Source organism: Festucalex cinctus, chromosome 6 (genome assembly GCF_051991245.1).
Source record: "Festucalex cinctus isolate MCC-2025b chromosome 6, RoL_Fcin_1.0, whole genome shotgun sequence".
Taxonomy (NCBI): Eukaryota; Metazoa; Chordata; class Actinopteri; order Syngnathiformes; family Syngnathidae; genus Festucalex; species Festucalex cinctus.
This window is the reverse complement of record NC_135416.1, coordinates 12,286,115-12,312,745: the sequence shown is the minus strand read 5'-3', so window position 1 is coordinate 12,312,745 and position 26,631 is coordinate 12,286,115. Positions and strand designations below refer to the sequence as shown.

The 26,631-nt window shown below is 39.6% G+C and overlaps 2 protein-coding genes across 4 annotated transcripts; both read left to right on the top strand.

The window, feature by feature from the left end:
- The first annotated feature begins 225 nt into the window (after positions 1–225).
- On the top strand, positions 226–18,066 carry pds5a (PDS5 cohesin associated factor A). Of its 2 annotated transcripts, none has more exons than XM_077524286.1 (33): positions 226–366; positions 1,249–1,401; positions 5,260–5,463; positions 5,555–5,641; positions 5,719–5,816; positions 6,401–6,527; positions 6,680–6,760; positions 6,861–7,001; positions 7,205–7,320; positions 7,772–7,866; positions 7,976–8,121; positions 8,214–8,365; positions 8,543–8,656; positions 10,307–10,388; positions 10,470–10,518; positions 11,335–11,474; positions 12,562–12,677; positions 13,025–13,130; positions 13,288–13,448; positions 13,527–13,650; positions 13,739–13,897; positions 14,002–14,070; positions 14,244–14,380; positions 14,883–15,006; positions 15,183–15,387; positions 15,464–15,578; positions 15,660–15,792; positions 15,886–16,005; positions 16,148–16,210; positions 16,871–17,016; positions 17,098–17,185; positions 17,279–17,553; positions 17,693–18,066. In XM_077524286.1, the coding sequence occupies exons 2-33, from the start codon at positions 1,288–1,290 to the stop codon at positions 17,694–17,696; spliced, it is 3,891 nt and encodes a 1,296-aa protein (XP_077380412.1). In that variant the 5' UTR covers positions 226–366; positions 1,249–1,287; the 3' UTR covers positions 17,697–18,066. The 2 variants fall into 2 exon arrangements, with proteins under 2 accessions (XP_077380412.1, XP_077380414.1); XM_077524288.1 differs by lacking the exon at positions 226–366 and adding an exon at positions 386–575.
- Positions 18,067–19,724: 1,658 nt separating this feature from the next.
- smim14 (small integral membrane protein 14) lies at positions 19,725–25,627 on the top strand. Of its 2 annotated transcripts, none has more exons than XM_077524502.1 (5): positions 19,725–19,844; positions 21,855–21,954; positions 23,749–23,797; positions 23,878–24,035; positions 24,620–25,627. In XM_077524502.1, the coding sequence occupies exons 2-5, from the start codon at positions 21,880–21,882 to the stop codon at positions 24,656–24,658; spliced, it is 321 nt and encodes a 106-aa protein (XP_077380628.1). In that variant the 5' UTR covers positions 19,725–19,844; positions 21,855–21,879; the 3' UTR covers positions 24,659–25,627. The 2 variants fall into 2 exon arrangements, with proteins under 2 accessions (XP_077380628.1, XP_077380629.1); XM_077524503.1 differs by having other exon boundaries at positions 19,748–19,919.
- The last annotated feature ends 1,004 nt before the right edge of the window (positions 25,628–26,631 follow it).

Below are 26,631 nucleotides of genomic sequence, written 5' to 3'. Positions count from 1 at the left end.
ATGAAAATCTCATGAGATGTCAATCAGAATCCTGCATGTAACAGGCCTTCATTTTGGTGTCATTTTTGTTTTGTTTTTGTTTGGGTTTTTTTTTTGGGGGGGGGGGGGGTTATGGTGGGACGGACATAAAATGTATCCTTCAAATGTAAAATCATGTGCCTTGGCTCAAGAACAACTGAAAAAATAATATTGACCTACTCGGTTTTCTGCCAGGTATTTGGAACTGTAGTGTTCGCTGAAGCCAAAGGGGGGCGCTCTACACTCAGCCGTCCCACAGATAGCACAGACTGAAAGGAATAGAGCTTTGTGCGGAAAACTAAACCCAACCAGTGTAAGACTAATGAATTAAATCGGCCCACTCGAGAGGTAAATACTAGCAAACGGATGCTGTGCAATTCAGCTGTGAATATACTCGCGCTGTTTGGAAACATCCGCGTGTAGCATTTCTTTTCGAGTGTTTAGAATCGTCCGTGGAAGCAAGTTACTGGTGTGAGAGGAGAGCTCAGGGCAACGGTAGCAGACCTTGGCACGTTAACTAGAGGCAGATGCGTTGAAGTCCAAAAAGACAGCCGCAAGTAAATGTGCTCATTTTTTAAACTTACTAAAGTTGATGTATTTGTTGGAAACCTCGGGATCTAACCGCCGGTGTGGGTGTTTTATGCTTCGGTGAAAGCATACTTGACTTCCACTGTGGTTGTCTGTGGAGGGAGATGTGATGGGTACCTGAATAGTTTGCGGCCTAACATTAGCAAGCAGCCAGCTAGTAAGCTAACGCGCTATATGTAGCAGCTACTAGCTGTTAGCAGCTAACCGTGCTTCCCGCTAAATGTCAATGCTGTTTTGCTCCATAACTCCCTTGCTAACTCATTTGATAATCCGTGAGACAGGAGTGAACACAGGCGACTCACTTGTGCCTATTTCATGTGTTTTTCCTGAAGACCCAGCCCGTCGGGATGGGTCTGTTGTTGTAAATGTGCTGATCTAATTAGACGATGCTTTTAGTTGTATTTACGGAAACCTGGGATTGAGCTACGAGCTTGTAAGCTAATAATATATGCATATAGCTGAGTGAATGTTGCCTTTGTAACTTCAAAGTTATTCGTCACCCCCCCAGCCTTAAACAGTACCACGCCATACCAGCTGCGCATGTTGGAAAGTAAACGATTGGAGAGTAAAATAGTGCTCAAAACGAGTTTTTTGTAAATGTGGTAGCATGGCGCTGTTGAACTTTTGTTTTCCGGCCCATAGAGGCCAGTAGAAGACCGCTTGGTTCAGACGTCGACCAGCATGGAGTTCCCGCAACAGCAGAAACCGGCGGGCGACGGGAAGATCTGCTATCCTCCTGGAGTCAAAGAGATTACGGACAAAATCAGCAACGATGAAGTGGTCAAACGGTTGAAGGTAAGCGCATGCATTTGATTTTCGTTCTTTGGCTTGTCTGGCCTCTGGCACTAAGCCAAAATTCTCGGTACAAGAGTGGAAAGCTGTTTTTCCTATCAAGTCATATGAGGGCCATACCACATTTCATACATATATTGCAGCAATTTAACTTAAAACACTGCTCGCTTTCTCAACTTTGCAAGCAGCCAATCGTATTGTGTATTACACGTCCTCTCAAAAAATGAAAGAGCTCATTACCGGTGACAGCCCAAATTTAAAATGCACCTCCTATGTGTTAATTTTTTCGGCATTTAATGTTAAGAGAACGTCCCATCCTCCTCTTTTTCTAATCAGTTAATTACTTGCATAATTTAAAGTGGAAAAAAATGACCCCAATAGTTTGACATGAACAAATATTCTGAATGTCACATGCAAACATTTATTAAATACTTCACTTTAATGCATATTATGTTTATTGTTCAAACACAACCTGTGCTACCTTTAACGTAGCCATCCGCTGTCAAGATAAAGGATAATTTGCAGTCAAAATTAATAGTGCGATTAATCTGCGTTAATACAGGATTAATGTGATAATTTTTTGTTATTAATTAATTAGTTAACGCTTTAACTTTGACAGCACTAGTATAAATACACTTTGTCCAGAGAAACGTCCCGCTGTTTACAAAACAAACACAAAATGGCAAATTACAGGCGGGGGAGGGAAATCACCACCAAACATTAACATAAGCCCAGATGTGTAGACTGAGAAAAAGTTAATGTATACATCCTGTATTTAAAAAGTTCATTTTCCTGAGTGAAATTGAGAGACCCTGCCTTTAACACAAATACAATACAATCACAACAAATCAACATTATTCCATTCCTACATACGCTTTGAAGTTTGAAGCAGTTCTAGATGAAAGAGGACAGAACCAGTCACCTTTCAGCAGTTGATCAGAGATGTCACACAAGTTTGCTACAAGCAAAGTTTGCTTATAAGCTAGCTCCTGAACAAGCAGCTGCTGCGTTCGTGATGAGCACCATACACACAAAAAGAATGGTCCAATTTTCCAGTCCCATCCAAACTGCCTCTCCTCCAAGCGCCGAACCACCACCGTTAGACAGTCCAGCAGCGCCGACCTCTCCGCCGAGCAAAAGGGGCTGTGTTTTCCTGATGTTTTACCACCATGTCTCATACATGCAGTAGATTAGATGGTTGATTTGACCTGTCAAATGCTGGTCCACTCCTCTTCAATGGCAGTGTGAAGTTGCTGGATATTGGCAGGAACTGGAACCCGTAGTCGTATAATCTAGAGCATCCCAAACATGCATAGTGGGTGGCATGTCCAGTGAGTATGTTGGCAATGCAAGAACTGGTCTGTTTTCAGCTTCCAGGATTGTTGTAAAGACCTCTTGCAGTTATGGGGTCATGCATGATCATGCTGCAACATGAGATGATGGTTGTGGATAAATGATGTACATTACAACTGATAGAGCGTATCCAAAGGAGATATGTTGGACTGTGAGGCAAATGGTGGTCACACCACTGGATCCCCAATTCAGTAAAAGTTCTGTACCCATTTTGGCCTTTCAGGGCTCTACACTAACTTTAGCACTGGTGTGACCAACTTTTTTTTAGTTAAGTCACACCAGCACAGGATTTGATCACACGCTTTTTGGGGGGGAAGTACAGCATGATCATATTTGCTGAAGCAAAGTTCTCTTAATAGGAGTGAGGTGGATTTATTATATTAGCAACGGAAACATGCTCACTGACACTAACACAGATTACATTGCACAATAGTTAAGAGAAATAGGAATTTAGTCTATTAAGGATCACAGACATCTGCTATATAGTGTAATTCAGCTATTTTTCCAGCTAAAAATATGCTTGGTTATGACAAATACTAGTATTATACCTTCTAATTTTGTTGGTTTGTTTAGCAATGTGTTGGTCACCTTTCCTTGTTTTCGTTGACATTCAGGAACACTCAGAACTTGAAGTAAAATTCATGTAATAATAATACAACCAACTGTACATTAATTTTCCAACTCAACTCAAGTTTATTTATATAACACTTTCAAACATCCTGAGCTGTCACAAAGCGCTTTACAGAAACACAAAAAACATAGCATAACACATTAACACCAATACAATACAATCACAACAAATCAACATTCTCCCATTCCTCCATATGCTTTGATGTTTGAAGCAGTTATAGATGAAAGAGGACAGAATCAGTCTCCTTTCAGCAGTTGATCAGAGACGTGATCTCATGATATTCTCCTATCATGTATGTGAATACAATATGGCCGCATCCTTCCTAGAAAACATGTTTTATCTCCCATTTGTGGTTTTGTTTTATGAGTTGAACTTAATTCATTATGTTGTGGAAAAAAGACATCTTCCATAAAAGAGAGGTGAAACAGCGTTGAGGTTCGATGCAGGGATGTAGAATTCATAGAACTGATCCTGTTTGGAAAAACAGGTTGCTGGAGATCAGACAAGTGTTTTCCTTTAACTTGAATCAACTGTAAACAAACATGAAAGCATCATTTCTTTTCTTTCTGTTTAGTATTGTAAACTAGTGCAGCCATATAAAAATGTGTAATATCCTGTATATCTGAGATACAGCTGTACAATTTCTAGAATACATTCATCCAGTGCCCACATAATTCCTCCATGTTGGCAGCAGGCAGCTTGTGACTGCTTGTGCTAAAAGGCGTACAAGTGGTGCTGAGCACTCTGTTTGCCCATCCCCCCCGCTCCCTCAAATGCCTTGTGTGTCTGCCTCGTTTTCTCTCTCATACTACTACTCGTCTCTCAAATGTATGATAGCTGTCTGGTACTGCAAGCAGCTCCATGATTTGTTGAATAAACAATTTTATGTTCACCTTTTTCATCACCCTTATTTTTTTCACTTTTTTACCGCCAAATATTAAATGTTATTCACAAAGTAAATTTAATAATGACGTTCCAATACTATTGCTCACTTGAAAAATTAGCAAGTTGATTTAAATGCCATGAAATAAATGCATGAATTGTAAACTTTTGTCTCGCTCAGTCATTTTTCAATCTGAAACCCAAATGTCTTCAGTATACAACAAAAACAAAGAAGTTGACCTTGCCATTCCAATATTTTGGAGACTATACGTCCAAAAATAGTGGCGGCTCAAAGTACAAACCATACCACCAAGTGGTTTATTAACTGACAAAAGCCAGTGTCCTCAACAGTGATGTAAAGGTTTGGTTGTCAAGTGGCCAATATTTCCATGGTGAAATCACAAATCGTTTTAGCCCTCGGCTGATCTGACAAAATGTTTGCACTTTTCAATGGGCCTTTCTTTGTAGCTGGCATGCGAAATGTTTTCCACTAAACAGTGGGATGGCACTGCTCCCTGTGGTTGTGGCCTGTCATCCCTCTGTGTGGATGAGCTTTTCCTCACAGGGTTTCTCTGTGCCACTGCCTTGTCGTTTTACATAGTTCTCAGGGTTTGAGTGAGTGTGGGTGTGCTCATGAGGAAGTTGAGGAGAGGAGTTGGATTTTCTTTTTATATTGTACTGTGGATGTTTTAATTACGCCACACTTTCAGTTGCATTTTTATGTATGAAAAGTGCTATACAAATAACGTTTAACATTTTCATTAGTGAAAAATATCATACTTGTCTGTTTGTTTTTGTTTTTTACAATTATATTTTCAAGTTCATTATTATTATTATTATTATTATTATTATTATTATTATTATTAAATACATTTGTATACAGCCCCTTCCCCAACCATGAAAAATAACACCCCTACCGGGCTCCTGGTACTCTGGAGTTAAAGCACGCTCAAAAATTATGCCTCACATTTTCTCACTATTGCTGTGCTGCACAGATGGTAGTGAAAACCTACATGGACATGGATCAAGATTCTGAAGAGGAGAAACAGCAGTATCTTGGCCTAGCACTCCACCTTGCCTCAGAGTTCTTCCTCAGGAACCCCAATAAAGATGTGCGGCTACTTGTCGCCTGCTGTCTGGCTGACATCTTCAGGATCTATGCCCCAGAAGCCCCCTATACCTCGCATGACAAACTCAAGGCAAGGAGCCCACAGCGGTTAAAATATTGCACAATACAATCAAAATCATTGGAGAATTTTTGGCCTAAGCGATTTGTGCTTCTGTCTGCAGGACATCTTCCTCTTCATCACCAGACAGTTGAAGGGACTGGAAGACACCAAGAGCCCTCAGTTTAACAGATACTTTTACCTTCTGGAGGTGATGCTGAAATATGTTATTGATAATGGGCACAAACTAAAATACATAAATGTTTATTGATTTTGTCTCTGTTATAGAATTTGGCATGGGTTAAATCATATAACATATGCTTTGAACTTGAGGACTGTAATGAGATCTTCACCCAGCTTTTCAAAACCCTCTTCTCTGTGATCAAGTAAGAAATCTACTCATTCCTAATATTGCATACATATTTTGAGTTCTAGTCATTTTTGCTTTGATTTTTGCTACAATGAAATGAGTGTTTGCTTGACTAGTGGGCGGTCATCCTTCTCAATGTGGATGAGCTCCTCTGGGTGCCTTTCCTCACATGGTTTCTCTGTGCCCTGCCATGATTTTTGTCTGTGTGTGTGGGTGCATGCTTATGGGGGATGGTGGGGTGGGTTTTCTTTTTATTATACTATGGATGTTTTAATTACTCAGCACTTTGAGAATTATGTACAGTAAGCTATTTTTCCCTGTAGTTTTTACTTTAGTTTAATTAGGGGTAGGTGGTGCACACATTAGACATTATATTTACATATCATATTAGCATTAAAATACACATTTTGCAACCCATAGATGCCAGTATACAGTTTTTTTGTTGTTGTTGTTGTTTTTTTCTTCCCCATTTTCCTTGTACTTGTGTATATATTATGCACCACTACTCACTGAACTGTATGTTACATGTTTTGCGTAATTTCCAAGACAGTTGATTTGTGGTCACACAACCATGTCCGTCTTTCTCCCTCCTCCTTGCAGTAACAGCCACAATCAGAAAGTGCAGTTGCACATGATGGACCTGATGTGTTCCATCATCATGGAGGGAGACGGAGTCACGCAGGAACTGTTGGATAGCATCCTCATTAACCTTATCCCTGCTCACAAGGTGAGAACTTAGACTTCAAATTACATTATGAATATTTCAAAGTCTTCATTGAACTAATATTGGATTTATGTATGTATGTATTTATTTCTTTATTTATTTATTAAGAAGACACAAACAGCAATGTTGTGTATGTAACTTTTTTTTTCATCCAGAATCTGAACAAACAAGCGTACGATCTTGCAAAGACTATCTTGAAGAGAACCGTCCAGACCATAGAAACGTGCATTGCAAATGTATGTGGCTGCATGCGCACAATACTTACTTACCTTATTGATTTATTTTTCCCTTTAGGAAAAAAATGTATTTTATCATCGTGTTGTTTCCTTTCTTCAGTTCTTTAATCAGGTTTTAGTGATGGGAAAATCCTCTGTCAGTGACCTGTCGGAGCATGTCTTCGACCTCATCCAAGAGCTCTTTGCCATCGATCCTTTGCTGCTTACCTCTGTTATGCCACAGCTAGAATTCAAACTCAAGGTTAATGACACACGCACATACCCTTAACTTTCACTTCACAAGTTAACTTGATGCATTTCTTGAATGAATGACATCCAGATGTTGGTACAGCGTCTCGTCATCCAGAATTTCCTTTTGTCTAGTAATATGATGTTTTATACACATACAGTATAGATAAAGTATGAATAAATGTAACACATCATAGGTGTTTTGGATATTTGCAGAGCAATGACGGAGAGGAGCGTTTGGCTGTTGTACGCTTGCTAGCCAAGTTGTTTGGGGCCAAAGACTCGGAGCTGGCCTCACATAACAGACCTCTGTGGCAGTGTTTCTTAGGACGGTGAGTTGCGTGGACTCCAAGTAGACATGGGTAATGCCACGGAACAGTTTCTACTAGTGGAAAGTGTATATTACATGTACCGTACTGTAATATAATTACAATTATAATTTTTGTTTTTATCAACTGTCCGTTATGGCCATTTAAATACTTGTATAGTATATACATAGTGGCCCTGCAATATGCTAGTTAGCCTAGGGAGCCGTCATTGAATTTTGATTATTCTTTGATAATATACTTATGCGGACATGACAATCAATGTGGTTTAAATGTTTTCCAAAAGTACGTTTTTACATCATGACCATGATGTCTGGAGTATTTGTTGCATTCACTGCTCTGAAAAAAAAAAAAGGACCACTGTATTGGAAGAGATGCCAAGTCAAACGTTTAGTCATCAACAATCTCTTCATTCACTTTAAATTCGTTGATGAGTAACTTATTGTTGTCACTCCAGGTTCAATGACATCCATGTTCCGGTGAGGTTAGAGTGTGTGAAGTTTGCCAGCCACTGTCTAATGAACCACCCAGACCTGGCCAGAGACCTTACAGGTGTGTACATACTTTGGGCATGTTCTTTACATACACAGTTTTCTTACTTTGGTTTTCTCCTTCTTATTCAAGCCACTTCTCACATGTATTCTCCAAACTCCTCATTTAGAGTTTTTGAAAGTGCGTTCACACGACCCCGAGGAAGCCATTCGTCATGATGTCATAGTCACTATCATCAATGCTGGGAAGAAGGATCTTAATTTGGTCAATGACCAACTATTGGGCTTCGTAAGAGAGAGGACGCTGGACAAGAGGGTGAGTATGTCAGAAGGCAGGCAGGCAGTCACATTATTATTCCTCAACACATACACTGAGCATTATTCCAAGGAATGTTTTGCTCCTGACAGTGGCGAGTACGTAAGGAGGCGATGATGGGCCTGGCTCAGCTTTATAAAAAGTACTGTTTGCACCATGAGGCGGGGAAGGAGTCTGCCCTGATGATCAGCTGGATCAAAGACAAACTGTTGCACATATACTACCAGAACAGCATAGATGACAAGTAAGAAAGCATGTACATGAGATAAAAATGTATGTAACAATCTGTAATGTAGGATGACTTCATAATCAATACGATGAGATTTCTTTTAAAATGCACATCCTGAATCTTGTTTTGAGTGTGAAATGTAACAAGGACTCTTCAGTTCATCCATTGAAGCCTTCGTTCTCTGTTCTGAAGGTTATTAGTGGAAAAGATTTTTGCCCAGTTCATGGTCCCCCACAGCCTTGAAACGGAAGAGAAGATGAAGTGTCTCTATTACCTGTATGCCTGCCTGGACACCAATGCTGTCAAGTCAGTAATCCTGCGTCAATTATCGTTACGTTTGTGTTTTCTGGACAAAGTACAGTGGAAACTTAAAGATCGAACACTAGTCGTTAGAGGTGGGAATCTTGGGGCACCTCACGATTCGATTGCGATTACGATTCAGAGGCTACGATTCGATTATAAAACGATTATTGATTTTCCCCCCCAGGCAGCAGAAAAAAAACAATGTATTTTTGTGCTTTTAATGTTTCGTACATTAGTTACAAAAATAGTACAAAAGTCCTCTCAGGCCTACATAAACTACTATTTCAGTATCAAGTTAACAGTTCAAAACAGTAAATAAAATACTCAAGTCCTCATTCTGTAACAACAGCTTTTAAGTATATTCAGTCTTCAACAGAATAAAACATAGCATTGAGCAAAAATATATTATTTTTATCCACTCAAAAGTGCATTGAGGTATAAATGAAAGACAATGTGAACTACTACTTCAATACAAATGCCTAAAAAAAAAAAAAAGTGCTTTCCTGCTTTTTAAGTTGTGTAAAGATGAACATGTAAACATTAAAGTTTCTCAGAGGTACAAAAAAAAAAACCCTCAAGTGCTTTTCTGCTTTTTAACTTGTGTAAACATGAACGTGTAAACATTAATGGGATCGTTCGGCTTTTTTAACATGAATCTCAATTTGATCCTCACCTCCCGTGTGTGCGATCAGCACTGACTTCTTTCTGACAGCGTTCGGTGACACCAGTTCTGGTTCGACGTTGGACGAGAAGAAAATAAAAAAAGAAAATAGTCCAGCAAGATGGCTGGGGTCTCGGAAATAAAGCGTTTTTCTTCTAAAAACTATTTGTTTTCAAAAGCGTGATACATTTCCACCACAATACTCTTTTCTGAATAAAGTCAGACGCCATTACCGCCAGCCACTACTTTTCTGTTCGTTCGTTCGTATCACTGCGCGGCGCCCTGTAGAACGCTAACCGACGCACTGCAGCCAGCTAGCTGATACTTCCGCCTGAAGTTGTTTGCCTTTTCGGAGCAGGTCTGATCTCACGAAGAGGTGGGTTGGTCAGCTCAGCCATGCTTGTTGTTGTTTTGAATCTCGAGGCGTGAGTTGCGGATGTGTACTCTCGGTCCGTCCCAAAAAGCGTCCCGAAGACCGCGCGCGCTACTGCGTTTCAGTTCCGCGTACTTTTCGCTCGTTTCGCTTCCCTTGGCATATTTATATAATCGGAATTTGGACGTTTGTGAATCGTTCTCGATTGTTCCACGGCCGAATCGTGAATAATCTAAGAATCGGAAATTTTGCACACCTCTACTAGTCGTTCTGAGACCTGATAATGATATGGTACTATTATTGGCCTGATAATTATTTTTAAATATTTTGGAACAATAAGTCAAACTGTCACCATCATAAATCATTAGTACAAAGGCTAAAGTTGTAGTACCAATGTAGCTTTCTCAAAAAATGGTAAAAAGAAATTATTACGATAAAAGTGTAGGGAGTTTTCCCTTTACAATTAATTTATGTCCTACGATGACCGCTTAATCATAATACACATTTGTTTATTATTGCAAAATATACACACCGAGCCATCATTAAATGTAAATGATTGAGCAAAGCTAAGGCTGTAGTCTAGAATTGTGGCTCACTTGTCCTTGCTTATTCCTCCTAGGGCATTGAATGAGATGTGGAAGTGTCAGAATATGCTGAGGGGCCTTGTTAAAGAGCTGCTTGACCTTCACAAACTGCCTGTGGTGTGTTGACTCATAGGATCTTCTTCTTGCTTTTATGTAGATGTAACGTGTACAATAACCACAATTTCCTCTCTCCTTTAGTCTGAGGCCAATAGCACTGCCATGTTTGGGAAGCTGATGAATATTGCAAGTCAGTAAGCCATCTACTTAAAGGGATCGTTCGGATTTTTTAACATGAATCTCAATTTAATCCTCACCTCCAGTGTGTGCGATCAGCACTGACTTACCCCTGACGGCGTTCTGTGCCACGAGTTCTGGTCCGGTGTTGGACGAGAGGAAAATAGTCCAGCAAGCTGGCTGGGGTCTCGGAAATAAAGCGTTTTTCTTCTAAAAACTATTTGTTTTCAAAAGTGTGATACATTTCCATCACAAATACTCTTTCCTGAATAAAGTCAGACGCCATTACCGCCAGCCACTACTTTTCTGTTCGTTCTTATCACTGCGCGGCGCCCTGTAGAACGCAAACCGACGCACTGCAGCCAGCTAGCTGATACTTCCGCCGAAAAGGCAAACAACTTCAGGCGGAAGTATCAGCTAGCTGGCTGCAGTGCGTCGGTTAGCGCTCTACAGGGCGCCGCGTAGTGATAAGAACGAACAGAAAAGTAGTGGCTGGCAGTAATGGCGTCTGACTTTATTCAGGACAGAGTATTGTGATGGAAATGTATCACACTTTTGAAAACAAATAGTTTTTAGAAGAAAAACGCTTTATTTCCGAGACCCCAGCCAGCTTGCTGGACTATTTTCCTCTCGTCCAACGCCGGACCAGAACTGGTGTCACCGAACGCCTTCAGGGATAAGTCAGTGCTGATCGCACACACGGGAGGTGAGGATGAAATTGAGATTCATGTTAAAAAAGCCGAACGATCCCTTTAATAAGTTATTTTTATTGTAGTCAGTGATTGTAAAATAAATCAACACTATTTTTCTTTTGTTTGTGCATTTTCAGAGAACCTTCCAGATGCCGGCAAAGCTCAAGATTTCATGAAAAAGTTCAACCAGGTTCTTGGTGAAGATGAGAAGCTCAGAGCCCAACTCGAGATTCTCATTAGTCCGGCATGCTCTTGCAAACAGGCAGAGATCTGTGTGGTAAGAGAACACGGAGCGTTACATTTTACACATAAATAATTTCTTGCTGTTTTGCAAGTTGTATACGAAAGGCATGCCAGGGTTCCTACACACGTATGGAAATAAATTTGATCAATTTTCAGGTATTAAAAAAAGTAAGGAAAATAAAAAATGAAGTCTGAACAAATATTTATTTTTACATAACAGTATTGTTGAACAGTCACAATATTTTCTAAATTAGAAAATGAGTTGATTCTCTAACTAATTAAATCAATCCAAATCATGTTTTATGCCCTGTCAAGCACAGTTTGTGTGAGAGCCAACGTCTCTTGAAAACATCCCGCCTCCGTTATCTGATTGGCAGGCTGTCTGTCCAGTCTGCTGACCCATGACCCTTATCCAGCCCCCAAGTAGCATATCATTAAGTTGCACTGTCCCAAGCACTGAACTTTCGACAAGACTGATGACGGTCGGCTTTCATGTGGTTTCATGTGGGTTTTGCTCTTTTTTTTTTTTCTTTTTTTTTTTCTTTCTTTATTTTAATATACCTCAATTGCTTTGCAGCATGCTAATAATGGGGAGATGCAATTTCTTAGATTCTTATCTTGGTAATTGCACATATGAATAGAATACCACAGAATTTATTGTATGTCTTTCGCCTCAATTTTATGTTCAGACACTTAGACACCAAAACATTGTGAGCAGATTGAACTGTTAATGTGTTAAAATAAACACATTGAAAATAATTAAAGTACGTTTTTATTTGTGATACATGGGTATATTTACTCTGAGGGGGAAAAATGTCTGGAAATTAGGGCATGGAAACAACAGTATGGAATTTTGAAATTCCAAATGATTTAATCAGAACATGAGTATAGCAAGTGTAAAATGTAGCAAATTCCAAATGATGTAACACCTAACCAATACATGAACTAAATGTTCCCCATTCTCTCCACCTTTTTGAATGTCACTTGTAGTAGGAATACAAAACTGTCAAACTGTCATACGTGTGATTGTCACAGTTATGTGGGTCAATATATTAGCCTTAACCTACAAGCTAACAAATGTGCACCAATAAAAACACCATTACCGTTTGTTGTCTGTGCAGAGGGAGATCACTCGGAAGTTAACGTTTCCCAAACAACCAACCAACCCTTTCTTGGAGATGGTCAAGTTCCTGCTTGAACGCATCGCCCCCGTCCACATCGACTCTGAAGCCATCAGGTGTGTAAAAATGTATTTTACAAAAGATAGTGTCATCTCCTGTGAAATTCACTGTGAGGTGAAAATGGAACCAATACATTCAATAGCTTCATTCTCATGTTTACCATTGTGTAACACCATCAACTGGCTTTTCTCATTCAGTGAGACACCATGTGGTTGTGAGGTGTAACTGCAATTATCAGTTTGGTTTGAAGGTTAACCCTTTCTTGTTTTATGGAAAAACACCATTAGGGCACACAACACTGTGGCTTAATACATTTTCTTTTAATATTACTTCATGAATATTATTATGTTGTAGTCTGAAGAATGAAAAACAGATTTAAGATAACCAAGGCTGTTTATTTTAGTGCTTTGGTAAAACTGCTCAACAAGTCAATTGAAGGCACAGCAGATGACGATGAGGAGGGTGTTACCCCTGATACAGCCATCCGCTCAGGCTTGGAGTTACTCAAGGTACATGATCCCATCAAAGGTCATCTCATATCATTTTTAGAATTTGATTAATTGCAAACTGATCATCTGTCATATATTGGATGATTTGAATTACCCAAAACAATCCTAATTCTTTCACAAAGTTGTCTTAAGTGTTATTCTTATTTACTCCTTTCAGGTTCTGTCCTTCACTCACCCCACAGCATTCCACTCATCAGAAACCTATGAGTCTCTTCTTCAGTGTCTGAAAATGGAGGATGACAAGGTGGCTGAGGCAGCGATCCAGATATTCAGAAATACCGGACAGAAAATTGAGACAGAACTACCACAGATAAGATCGTATGTGTTGGTTGACAGTGAACACTTACCAACGTTGAATTGCCTCCTTACTTATAAATGATCCAATGCATCCATCAGGACTTTAATTCCCATTCTACATCAGAAAGCTAAGAGGGGGACACCTCACCAGGCCAAGCAGGCTGTGCACTGTATACACGCCATCTTCAACAATAAGGAAGTGCAGTTGGCTCAAATTTTTGAGGTAGAGGACCGGGGGGGGGAAAAAAACCTCAATGTTTGAGATGTTTTCGAGAAAAAAATCAAATCTTAATGTACTGTGTGTCCTACAGCCTCTGTCGCGGAGTCTAAACGCAGACGTTCCTGAGCAGCTCATCACGCCGCTTGTGTCATTGGGGCACATTTCCATGTTGGCACCAGATCAGTTTGCCTCACCAATGAAGTCTATCGTGGCTAACTTCATTGTCAAAGACCTGCTCATGAATGACAGGGTGTGTGCAAATGTGCTCACATTTTACTATGGTTGATTTAAAGAGGTAGTAGTACTAGTAATGTTTAAAAATAAATAAATTGTGTTTTGCTTCTGTGTGTCCAGTCGGTGGGAAACAAGAATGGTAAGCTGTGGACCATTGATGAAGAAGTTTCACCTGAAGTTCTGGCTAAGGTAGGAGACATGCACACATGCACTTTGAAGCATTTATCAGCTTATACTGATTCTTTGGCACAATCAGGTGTGTGTCTCCTAAGCAGGTGGCATATATTTCTTGTGCATTTAGAGAGGCATGTTAAAGCAATACATGCACCCCACTATTCACACAATTATTTGTGTTCATCCAGGTCCAGGCCATTAAGCTGCTGGTGCGTTGGTTACTAGGAATGAAGAACAACCAATCCAAGTCGGCAAACTCCACGTTACGCTTGCTGTCAGCCATGCTGGTTAGCGAGGGAGACCTCACAGAGCAAAAAAAGATCAGGTAACTCAGAGTTAGAAAAGGACTATCAGCGTCAGTCGATCCCAATTCCTTTTTATTTATTTATTTATTGACAATATGGGCCAGACATTTTTCCACTTGCTGTCTACTGAAGATGACATCAATGTTGCTCAGGGCTCAGGTCACAACCAATTACAGCAAAGCTTCAGAAAACTGGTGAACTGTAATTGGTCTTTGCCTGAGCCCTGAGCAACATTGATGTCATCTTCAAGTGGCGAAATGGCCGCCCCCTAAGATGGATAAAAACGGCTGGATTTTGCTTCATAACTCATATTCCACAAATGTAATATTAATCAGAATGTCATGTTTAGACTAGTGAGGTCACATATAACATATTTAAGGTTGACTTGCACTTCAAAATGAGTTATGGCAAATTATTTATTTATTTATTTATGAAATAGGTTATCTAAAAACCTTTTAAAGACTGTGGTTGGGGATAATTCTCAACAGGTTGTTTTATCTTCCTATTTCTTTCTCCCTGCAGTAAATCAGACATGTCTCGCCTCAGGCTGGCCGCAGGTGGCGCCATTATGAAGCTGGCCCAAGAGCCCTGTTACCATGAAATCATCACGCCTGAACAGTTCCAGCTGTGCGGCCTTGTTATCAATGTCAGTCTGTCCTTCAATTGGCATTTAGCAAACTTATTAGTGGGATGCTTTGCAGAGACGGTGCATTTCTTCAACTTTGTTCATTTAATGACTTTTACCGGGGCCCATGAGTGTAAGGACACAAGTTGAATGCATAGCGTTAAATGTGTCGCTCTGTGTTTCCTTCCTGCATGCAGGACGAGTGCTACCAGGTGCGTCAGATCTTTGCTCAGAAGTTGCACTTGGCTCTGGCTAAACTCTCCCTGCCACTGGAGTACCTGGCTGTCTTCGCCCTATGTGCCAAGGATCCGGTGAAGGAGCGCCGCGCCCACGCCCGACAGTGCCTACTCAAGAACATCTCCGTGCGCCGGGAGTACATCAAGCAGAACTCGCTCGCTCAGGGTAAACATGCTCACATGTCCATAACATGGTCTGGAATATCACTAGGATCAACAATCTGATGGCTTTCTTTTCACAGACAAAATGGTCTCCTTCCTTCCCGAGTATGTTGTTCCTTTCATGATCCACCTGCTGGCCCATGACCCAGATTTCACAAAACCGCAGGAATATGAACAGCTCAAAGACATTAAAGAGTGTGTGGCGGGTGATATATTTTTGTGTGGTTTGCTTACAAGTGACTGCTACACAGCCATGTTTTTGTGTGTTTCACTCAGATGTCTGTGGTTCATGCTGGAGGTGCTGATGACCAAGAATGAGAACAACAGTCACGCCTTCCTGAGGAAGATGGTGGAGAGCATCAAACGGACCAAAGATGCCCAATGTCCTGAAGACGCCAAAGCCAATGAGGTACACGCGGCAGAAAATGTGAACCAACAAGTACTGTTGTCACGAATGAGTTATTTTGTAGTCTTTCCTCACGGTTCGTTGTTGCATTTTCAGAAGCTGTATATCGTGTGTGACGTCGCTCTCTTCGTCATCGCTAATAAGAGCACCGCATGTCATCTGGATTGTCCAAGCGAGCCCACTATATGCCCCACATTCTTCCTAGCACTAGACAAGGCAATAAACGTGTCATTTGTACACCTTTGAATATCGATTTTGTTTTGACAACATGCACATGCATTTCATTCTGATTCACTGGTGTGTTTCAAAGTTGATCCTTATTGCTCATTTTATACTGTTTTCTTAAATTTTTCATCAGGACTTCAAAAATGACAAAGACTACTTGTCAGGAGAAATGCGGCAAATGCTGCTCACAGGAAAGGTAAATTTTGGGAAACATTGCTTTAGTTATGTAAGAACATTTTAAAGTGACGTCCACTGCTACAATCAAGTGTTAGACCTAAAACACTCCAGATACATGAAAACATAATGCCTCAGTGTAATCAGAATTGAATCGAGACAACAGAACTCTGTGGTTGACGATCCAACTTTAATCCTGGAGGGCAATTCTTATTCGGCAGATGGTTTCTTTCACAAACAAGTAGTTTGCTTTGTCCGAAATTTGGGCACTTGTCGTCAAAGGAATGTCTTTCGTGTTCAAGATGCAAATGTACTACTGACTATTGGCCCAAAGAAGATACCCTCTAGATTGGGGCGCGTGTTTGTGTAGGATTACGTACATAGTCTATCACTAATGCCACGTTAGTGACTATTGGGGGAAAATATTTTTGACAAACACTTCTTCTAGGCAATAGTTGTTTGCAACTTAAAAATAATTTGTTGATACCATCGTAACAGAACGCCCTGTATGTTTTTTTTGTTTTTTTTGTTTTTTTTTAGTACCATAACGTTCAAAGTGTACACCAGCTCCTTAATCTTAGTTGTGCAGGCATACTTCATGTTGGGGGCATTAAGTGTCATTTGTGTTTATAAACAATAGTCTTAAACTATAGCCAAATTGTCTATTGTCCTTGTTCTGCAGCCAAAACAAGCTCCAGTGTTAGTGACTGTCAACAAGACACTGACTGTACCGGGAAGAAAGATCTTTAAGACCCAAGCAGTCACAGATACAAGTAATACCAGCACCAACCCCTCGCCTCTAAGCTCTTCCACTGTCAACAAGAACAGGTACACACTTCTTCTTCTTGGACGTTTGGTCACTGTAATGAAAGCAATTTGCTCTTCATCTTATGTGTTTTAAACTTGCAGCAAAACCATCACAGCCACAGAGCCCACAGAGAGTCAAACGCAAGAAAATAATGAGAACCCGGTCATCAAGAAGGAAGACGTAAAGAAGGTACGCTCTCGGAATCGATTGTCAACATTGTCAAGTACAGCTCATTACATACTGCAGATTCACTCAGTCTTAATCTTGTTCCCGCTGTTCTAGATCGAGGAGAGTAAGAACACGAACAACACAAACACAACAACCGCCGATGCTGGAACGGAAACGCAGCCCGCGAAACGGCGCGGCCGGCCACCCAAAACGGGGACGGTTGCTTCTCCCGCGCCGGCAAGCAAAGAGACGACAGCACCGGCAAGCGGCGGCACCGGAAGAGGCAAGAAGAGAGGAGCAGAGCCCAACTCGAACCCATCGGCAGAGCCCATCAAGGTGTCAAAGCAGCAGAATGACGAGGATACAAATCGACAGATTGAACTGCAGAGGTAAGACTTCGACAGAGTTGTGTGAAAATGTCAACTGAACTGAAATTTTCAATGATATATTGTTGATGGCAAACGAAAACATGTCCAAGAAGAACAAACTTGTTTTTTCTTTTTTCTTTTAATCTCCCTCCTCCCCAAGGTAAAGAGTGGAGCCATACCTGTAGTGAAAGGGCCAGATTTCTTCAAACCCTCCCATGCCATCGTATATGTTCCTCTTGCTGAGCTCCTCTGGGACATTTATGGACCTTTTCTTAAATCTGTCACACAGATCTACATTTTACCGACACGTGGACTATCATGACATCCTAGAAGGTTCTAAACACTCTGTAGTTATAATTTGAAGCTCATTGTATGTAGGTCTTAAAACTTGTTATATTTTTCCCCTTTTTTGTTTTGTCAAGCTACACTTTTTTTGTGGACACATTTTTAAGGAAAAAAAAAAAATCATGGACATTTTACAGAAATTTTAATCCGGTATGACTATTGCTTATTAAATTCCCTGGTAAAAATCCACCAATGTGACTCTTTGCCTCTTCCTCAATATTCCATTTACAGTGGTACCATGACTTACGAGTGACACGACTTTCGAGGTTTTTGCCGTTTTTGCTCACAAGTCTGAGAAAAATTTGAAATGAAATGGAAAAAAATACTCATGTATGTGGGGCTAGACCGTAATAATTGCATTTCCATTCATTTCAGTGAAGAAAGTTTGAGTTACAATTGTAAGTCAAGGCACCATTGTCCTGAACATTATCCACTTCCAGTTACTAGCTCAAACACGTGCACTTTGTAAATACTAATGAACAGCTTTAAGTATCAGTACAAGACACTGCAGAAAACGATAGATTTTTCCGAATTTCTGTTTAGGTAACTAACAATATTTATGTCTTAAGTGCTTAGGCTTGGACTTGTCTTTGTTATAAGGGCCAACTTTTTTTCTGATGGACCAAATGAAATGACCATTATGTAGTCTGACCTGCTCAACCAAGCCTGACCAGGAACTCTGAAAGAAACCTAAGTTTTTACAGTTTTCATTTGCATTGAATTATTTTGTTTGTCAGCCTTTATCCTGGAGTGCATAAATAGTATATACTACTTTGAAATTATTTTTCAGTCTTTGTTCTGTTTTATAATTAAATCGTTTGTACCTTTCTTGTCAATTATTTGCTTAGGCACTTCTATGAACCACTGCATATGGAAAATTTCAGCATGGTGCGCATACACCCTCATCATGCTTATAACACTCCAAAGTTCAAAGGCAAACCTCACCTATAAAAGTCTGACTTGAAAAAATGTCCTCACACTGAACTTTTCTGCAGACAACCTGCAGGTTTTTAGCCACCTTTTAAACGATGGATAGTGACAAATATTGTTTTTTAATCTTTAAAACTGCTGAAAATTAATCGATTTATGTTCAACTAAAAGGTCCTTTTTCTGTAATCTTTGATATCCCTTTACAGGGGGTCACTTATGCTTTTGTCAAATTCATCACATTCCAAATGAGAATACAGTATTTGAAAATAAAACAATGTTCTTATGTTACTAATTATATAGTGTTTCCTTTAGCCACATTTGTATCAAAGCTCTAGACTGTATCAAAGCATCAGTGTCTCCGGTGATCATGTTTCTTAAATGCTTTGTTCTTTGTCATGTTTTAGGTAAATGTTTTTTTGTTTTTTTTTGGCTGCACCAGATGTCTATGGCACAGTGTTTTGTTGTTAGATGGCGTTTTCCTATAGTATTGACGGTTTCTATCTTTGCTACGTGATAGTCATGTTAATAAGATTAAATCAGGTAAGGTCCAGGTACCAAATGCATGTCCGCTAGTTCTTGAATATGGAAGCATACATGAGATTTTGTCAGCTGTGTAGCAGCATGCATTCATAAATAATTACTTTTGATTTCCTTACATCGTGCAAAATGTTACATATTTTTTGTTTATTGGACATATAAACATAAGTTGCAGAACACATTTAAAAGGGAAAAAACGTCAACATGAATGTAAAAAACAAAAAAAACACGCTCTTCGTCTGATGTTGTCAGCTGCTGATAGGATTACAGTACTGTTGTTTGGCTGATGCGTGTTTACGCTGTTCACTACACTCGTGCTCTACTATGATTGGACGGCAGTCCTTATGACCAATGAGATGCTTTTGTTTTTCAACCCCCTCCTCCTGTCGCCCCTCTCCCCCACCGGGGTTCCCGGATGTATGTCGTCAAGCATGGCAACTTTGCTCACGTGCAGCAAACAAACGTTGCAGTGATGCGACACATCAAACCAGCTCCTCTGTGTGAGTAGACATCATCGGTGAACTTGGAAGCTTCGCGATAAACTCAAGTGTGAATTCTGGTCTGCAAAACTAAAAGTGAGTTTTTGTTCATCTGTTTCTAGTCCCGGTGTTGTTATTTCTTAAAGGACCGTAGACCTCATTTTGTTTGGAGTTGCCAGCTGTTGTTTAGTTCTGTTTGTACAGCGAGACACTAGTTAATTGGAAAATCACGTGTTGAATTTAATAATTTTGCTTATGATAAAATTACCTTGAATTTTAGTAGTACTTAGCATGACTTTTTTTCCCCTGTTGTTTCCACACGAACCGGCCGTCGCCTCTAAAAAGTACCGTTATGTCACTTTAAAGGGGTACTTGACTCATTGATACATTTTCAACAGAAGATATTTTGTCTATAATTGTGATAACTTAATTGTTTCGTCAACAATTAATACCTTTTAAAACTTTTTTTTTTTTTTTTTAACTGATTGAGACAATCAGAACATAGTTACATTTAAGAACGTTTCTTGGGTATTTTTCCTGACTAGCTCTAAACATTTCAAAGGAAAACAGATCAACCATCTTCGGATATTACACAATTGAAGCCTCAGAGAAAAAAGCATTTAAAAACTAACTTTGCCACTTATCGACTGAAGATGGCATCAGCTGTGCTGAGTAAATGGGTAATGAGTGCCAATCACTGCTCACCTGTTTTCTAGGTTTGGTCAGCGAACTTAGCCGTGATTGGTCGTCACATATTTACTCATCATCTTACGTCGGCAGCAACAAAATATTACCTTCCTACTGTTGAAAATGGCTGAATGAGTCAAGTATCCCTTTTAAAATCGAAATTGAGGCAAACATCCACTCGCAAAATGTTTCATTAAGTACACGTGCGCCTGCTTTGCGACTGAACAAAATTAAACTTACCAGGTGGCTCGATGGATGGATGGATACTGTTCAACCACAAGTTAACATACAATATGAAAAGACGCACATACTTTCCCCCTTACTTTGTGACAGGTGTCAAGGAATTATGTTGAAAAGAAACCAAATGTTTCTTCCCAGTTTCCTTGTCATGATTGCATGAAGTTGTACATAAATGTATTCAGCACATTGTGGCATCCTTTGTTTTCAGTTTTCTTGTCATCTACAGTTCTACACACGTGCATTGTTCAAGTCTGAAGCATGCATCTCAAATGGCATGTTTTATTATCATCAGCATCTCCCCTTTTATGCCCACAGCAGCCAATGATGCATATACGTATTCTTTGCATGAGATTGTTTGCTGATGAGTGCTGCGCAACCTTACATGGTCAAAATGGATGGAAAAGTGTATGGCTTGTGAATGGCCACCATGTTCAAGCAAAACCATTTATTCAATATGTATCTCCATACATAGAGCGTGATGTGATTCAAGGACAGTACAATAATACATAAAATGTAAAGATTTGTGGCACCACTAATACGCAACATTCTGCTTGACTGAGTTCTGTTTCTATGTAATAAAGGCAAAGGCATAAATGCTGATTCTTTGTTTCAAATACTTCTGCTGTGCCCTGTGTAAAATGGTCTATTATCTTTGCCAAGAGGTCAGAACAAAGTGTCCTGGTTTGTGCAGCCATCTGATCAAAGATAAAGCTTCCAAGCATGGCTTCTTACACATCTAGGCGTTAGTGTATTGCGCTGCCATTTAATGAGCTACGGTGCATCTGCTGAAAGGGACTTTCTTATTCCGTCATTAGCCGTTTCCACTTGGGACCTTGTTTACACTGAAAAAGATTGTGAGTAATGTCCTACCTAAATTGGGATAAGCACGTCCTGCTGGTTACTCAAAAGATTACACTGAATAAAAAGTGAAAATGGAACAGTGTGATTAATTGTTACAGATGATTATACAGTATGCTGACGCTTCCTAACTGAGCAGTCTCCTCCCCCAGTCTTTGTGTGAGTGCACTGCGCTGACGAGCAGGAGTTTTGGATTTCCACTTGCTTATGTGTGTCCCGACTGGAATCTTTCTGCTTTGTCGTCAGGTCAGGTCACGTCACATTTGAAGATATGGCAGAAGGGGGCTTTGACCCTTGTGAGTGCATCTGCAGCTATGAGTACGCAATGAGGCGCCTCATCAGCCTGGTAAGTGTTGGACCTTGATATAGCAGATTGGATCAGGATGAAAAGGAGTGTTTTTGCAGTATAAAGAAGTGTTTAGTTTCTGCTGTAAGTTAAGTGGAATCTTTAAAAAAGGAGAAACAAATGGGATGGTGCCAAGTCGCACTGAGCCAACATCCTGGTTCCTGCTCAATGATTACCTTGAGCTGCTTTAAGATGTGGATATTTCATTGTCTCCCCCCCACACTTTTCTTTCAAGAAATGTATACAGTTAGAGCATGGCTTTCGAAACATGTACACTATTGCCAAATAAATGTAAGTGTTGTCAGTTTTCCAGTGACGTCATCATCCTGTACAGGTGTAACTTGTATGACAAGATGCAGCTGGCTTGAAAAGAAAAGACAAGGCAAGGCTATTTCTGCGGCTTGTAGAAGGGTGTTGTCCAAGTAACAACAACAGTGGAACCTTTTAAAAGGGAATAGTCCGCTCAAGAATCAAAATGTCTCCCTCATGAAGACTTAAAATTAAAAGTTTTAACATTTGTCACAGTAGACCATTGTCATATTCATGCAAAAGTGAAAAAATAAGGAAAATATGAATATTATATGTCTCAAAGTAAAACCAAAATTCCAAGTTCACTTCAGTTTGTAAACGCATCGACATATTTTGAGAGGTTCTGTAGAATAAAGTGTTTATTGTTTCATGTTTTCTTAGGAATTTGGTCACATAGTCATGGCAAGGAAAAATAATAAACTTCCCAGCATGATATAAGCAATGTCATTTATTAATTTTTGTACATCCACAAAGTAATTCTTTTGTAAGCGGTTTTCCTGTAATGTGCAACCTATAAAGGCAACGACTAATGCCGAACATGGAAAATCAACAATTTACTGTTAACAACTTAAATGGAGAGTTTATTTTCATTTAGTGTTATGCTCTCAAGTGGCTGACCTGTATGCCTTTATTGCAGTTAATGATATCAAAATTGTACTCCAAAAACTGCCTGTATACACGCTGTGATTGGCTGGCGACCGATTTGAGGGTGGTACACCACCTCTTACTCATTGTCAGCTTGGATTGGATGCAGCTCATGCGCGACCCTAATGAGGAAAAGAGATATGGAAAATTTATGGCTCAGCATGATCTGTACGGATAATTGTTTGTAATGACTGTAACTGTTAAATGTTTTTATGGGAAGAACTAGAACAGGTATGTCCCAAAAATTTGAATATTGAGGGAAAGTCCATTTACTTCCAGAATTTGTTTCATAAAGTGAAACTTGATTGCTAGATTAGTTCACCACATGAAGTGAAATAAATTTCCAAGATTGTATTTGTTTCCGTTTTGATGATTTTGACAGAAAGTTGCAAAAATCCAGTGTTTTATGTGACTAAACAAAGAAATGTTGGCCTTCTGAAAAGTGTATCAAAGTAATATGACATCAGTAGAGTAGACAATAGACCCACAGCAAATGACATGGCTCCCAAAACATTTGCTAACAGTGGAAACTTCACACTCGACTTTAAAGTCAACCCGTTTTTTGACAATATGTTCTATGCAGCACCACTAATCTAAATATTAGGGGTGTGCCCAAAAAAATCGATTCATAAATCGAGATTCTCATTTATTAATTAAATCGATATTAATATCCAAACATCGATTTTGAAATAAATGGACTTTACCTCAATGTTCTTACTTTTTGTCACATATCTGTATGTCAAATGGCGTCATCATTGCAGTGATAATCTGAGTGAAGAACCATCAAAGTGCTCCTCCTTTTGATTTTCTGTCTTATTCTCTCCATTGTTTCACTTCCAGCTCAGAAATTCTCAATCGTACTGCACAGACACGGAGTGCCCTTTGGAATGTGCGTATGACATCCTAATGCAAGCGTATTTCAATGCTGGAGCATAGAAAAGCACTAAAGCAGTATTGTTTTGTGTCCAGTGCCTGGGCCGAATGGAGGTTCCCCCATTGGTGGGCAAGAGATGACCCTCCCCATTATCATGATGGGATGGATGGTACTAGCTGTAATCCTGTTCTTGCTGCGCCCTTCTTCCCTCAGAGGTGCCCCCTCCACTGGAAAACCCACCGAACCCCGCAATGTCAGTTTTACTCGTATCCTTGTGTACTGTTCTCACTTTTTTTTTAAATAGTTGCATTTTAAAGAGCTTGGGCTGAGCCATGCCGAAATAGCTGAAGAACTTAGCCCATCAAAAATATAATGACTTCACCTTAAGAACATTTTCAAGGTTTGGAATGGGATCTGCCAGAGCTCGGACATAAATCCAGTTGAATTAAGACTTTTTGTTTACATACTGATCATGTGAAACTGACAAATTATGAATCTGATTGAATCCAGAGTGTATTGCCAATTCCGATCTTAAGTCACAATGTCGTACTCGGTGAAAGGAAGCTCTCCACTCATTGAAAAGCATTGGACTTTGGATCATTTTAATTTGATTTGTGAGGATTCTTTTGATCTCAAAATGTGATGAAATGTCATTTGACACACTATAACAATCTTCATGATTTGTATGCTAGTCATAGGCAAAAGCAATACATTATGCTGTTTTTCTACATGTAAAGGAAGCATTCACATTGCGTTGCGGAAATATCAGAAATGCCCGGATGTTTGGAATCGTCCCATCCCTGAAAATTATTGGCCATTTTGTGTTGTGTGTTGTAGAGAGGCGGAAGAGAACCACCAGCGCCACCTGTTGACTAGGAGAAGCAAGCTCTCTGCCTGTGCTCAACTGGAGCTGCAAGTTCTCCCAAAGTGTGTTACTGTTGCACAGATAACAGCTGCCCCATGTCAGCATTCATTAAAAGATACTTCTCCTATCGTTACTGTTCTAATTCCATTGTGTTTTGGAATACAATCGTTGGCACTGGGTCGAAACCCATGTCAAAATTTTGTAAATTTAATATTTTTCCAGTCTATACTATAGGTCAATCAACACGTGTGAATTCTGTTTTTTTTTTATTGACAAATCTAAGGAGTTGAAAATGACATTCTGTCGTTGACAATGCAGTGTGAATGGATGAACAAACATTATTTTTGGTCTCCTGAAAAATTATGAGGTACGATTTCACTCTTTATGACCTCACTCACTAGTTGAACCCAACGGAAGCTCATGTTTTTTAAGGTCAGGCCGTCAAATGTTTGAAAATGAAAACAAGTGATATACTGTATTATGTAATTTATGTGTACACACACTATATGGATACTGTATGAATGTATGTATACTACAACCTTGTGTAATGATCAGTTTTTGAAGATGGTGAAATGAAGCAAATACTGTATAGCAATTAGCAAAGCCAAGGGTGAATGTACCACATACGATAGTCCCATTGGACATACAGGATTGTTGCTCATACACACCATTCATCTTTTGGTTTGCAGCCTTGTTTTAAGAGTGAAATGTATTTTGTGTAATCACCATAATTATACAGTGGCCAGTCATCTTGCATAATTGAAAATGTTTCATATATTTCATAAAATATGTAAAATTAAGTGGTAAATCCACTTAATTTCTTATTTTGCAGTCTGAGAGACAAGTCATGAGTGAGTCTTGTTAAAAAGTTTACTCAAAAGGGGAAAAGTATCGGTAAGCCTGGATTGTCATGTGATGACTTAGAAGTTTGAGTTAACTTGTCCTTGTAATTTTAACATTAAAGGTACAGTAAGTTCTGATTCAATTTTGTTTTTAAACACCTCATTGCATTTTTTTTCACATCTTGAAGAATCAATTGACAATATTGGTAATTTGCTACAATGTTTTGTCTCAAATTGTAACCGTTGTAACAATGGCAACTACTGCATAAGATGTCTACAAAGACACTCCCTAATTTTAGACACAAATTTGGTTACTGGTTATGCTTCAAACATTAATGCCATAGTCCAGCTCTGCCCCCTCTGATATCAGCAGTGATCATGGGTACTTCAGAGTTAGTTATACCTATAATCTGGGGTTGCAGTAAGTGTATTAGCCTTGACCTTACAGACATCACAACTATTAAGTTCCAGTGACATTTGCAGATCACACGATTGCCTTATGCAGCATGGCCAGCAGGCTTTGTGAAATCGCCTTACATTGAGATGTAACTGTGGCAGTGCACCATGTTGCTGTAAGAAGAGTAAGTCACCACTCACCAGACTCAAGAGTCAAGACCATGCATGACCTTATTTGGGAAGCAAAGCATCAAATTGATTTTTATCTCCAGGTAACTGATCAGTTAGAGCCTATCTCAAAAGGAGAGACCATAGGTGTTGGTGTTGAAGGCCTTCAGACAAAAATTTATAGCAATGTATTGCACGTTAAAGGCTTGATTTTTAAATAACGCGGGCAACATTTCCGTGTGTTTTGTTTAAAAAAATAAAATAAAAAAGCAGTAAGAATACCAAATATATATACAACCAAGCTACCCAATTAAAATTATGCTCAAACCCGTTTTTAAACGGATGATAGAACAATCCAGAGAACAAGACGGGATGAATGGGAGATTTTATTTTTAATTGCAAAACTTCAAAACGTAATCCGCGGCACAAAAATGTGGGTCCCCCCCCCCAAACAAACTACAGATTGTGTCAGAAACGTAGGACTAGGCACGCTGACGTTAACCACTAGTTTGTAGCTCGCCATTAAATAAAAAGAGTAATTCCATCATCATTTGAACATTGTTTTCATCGTGTTTGTT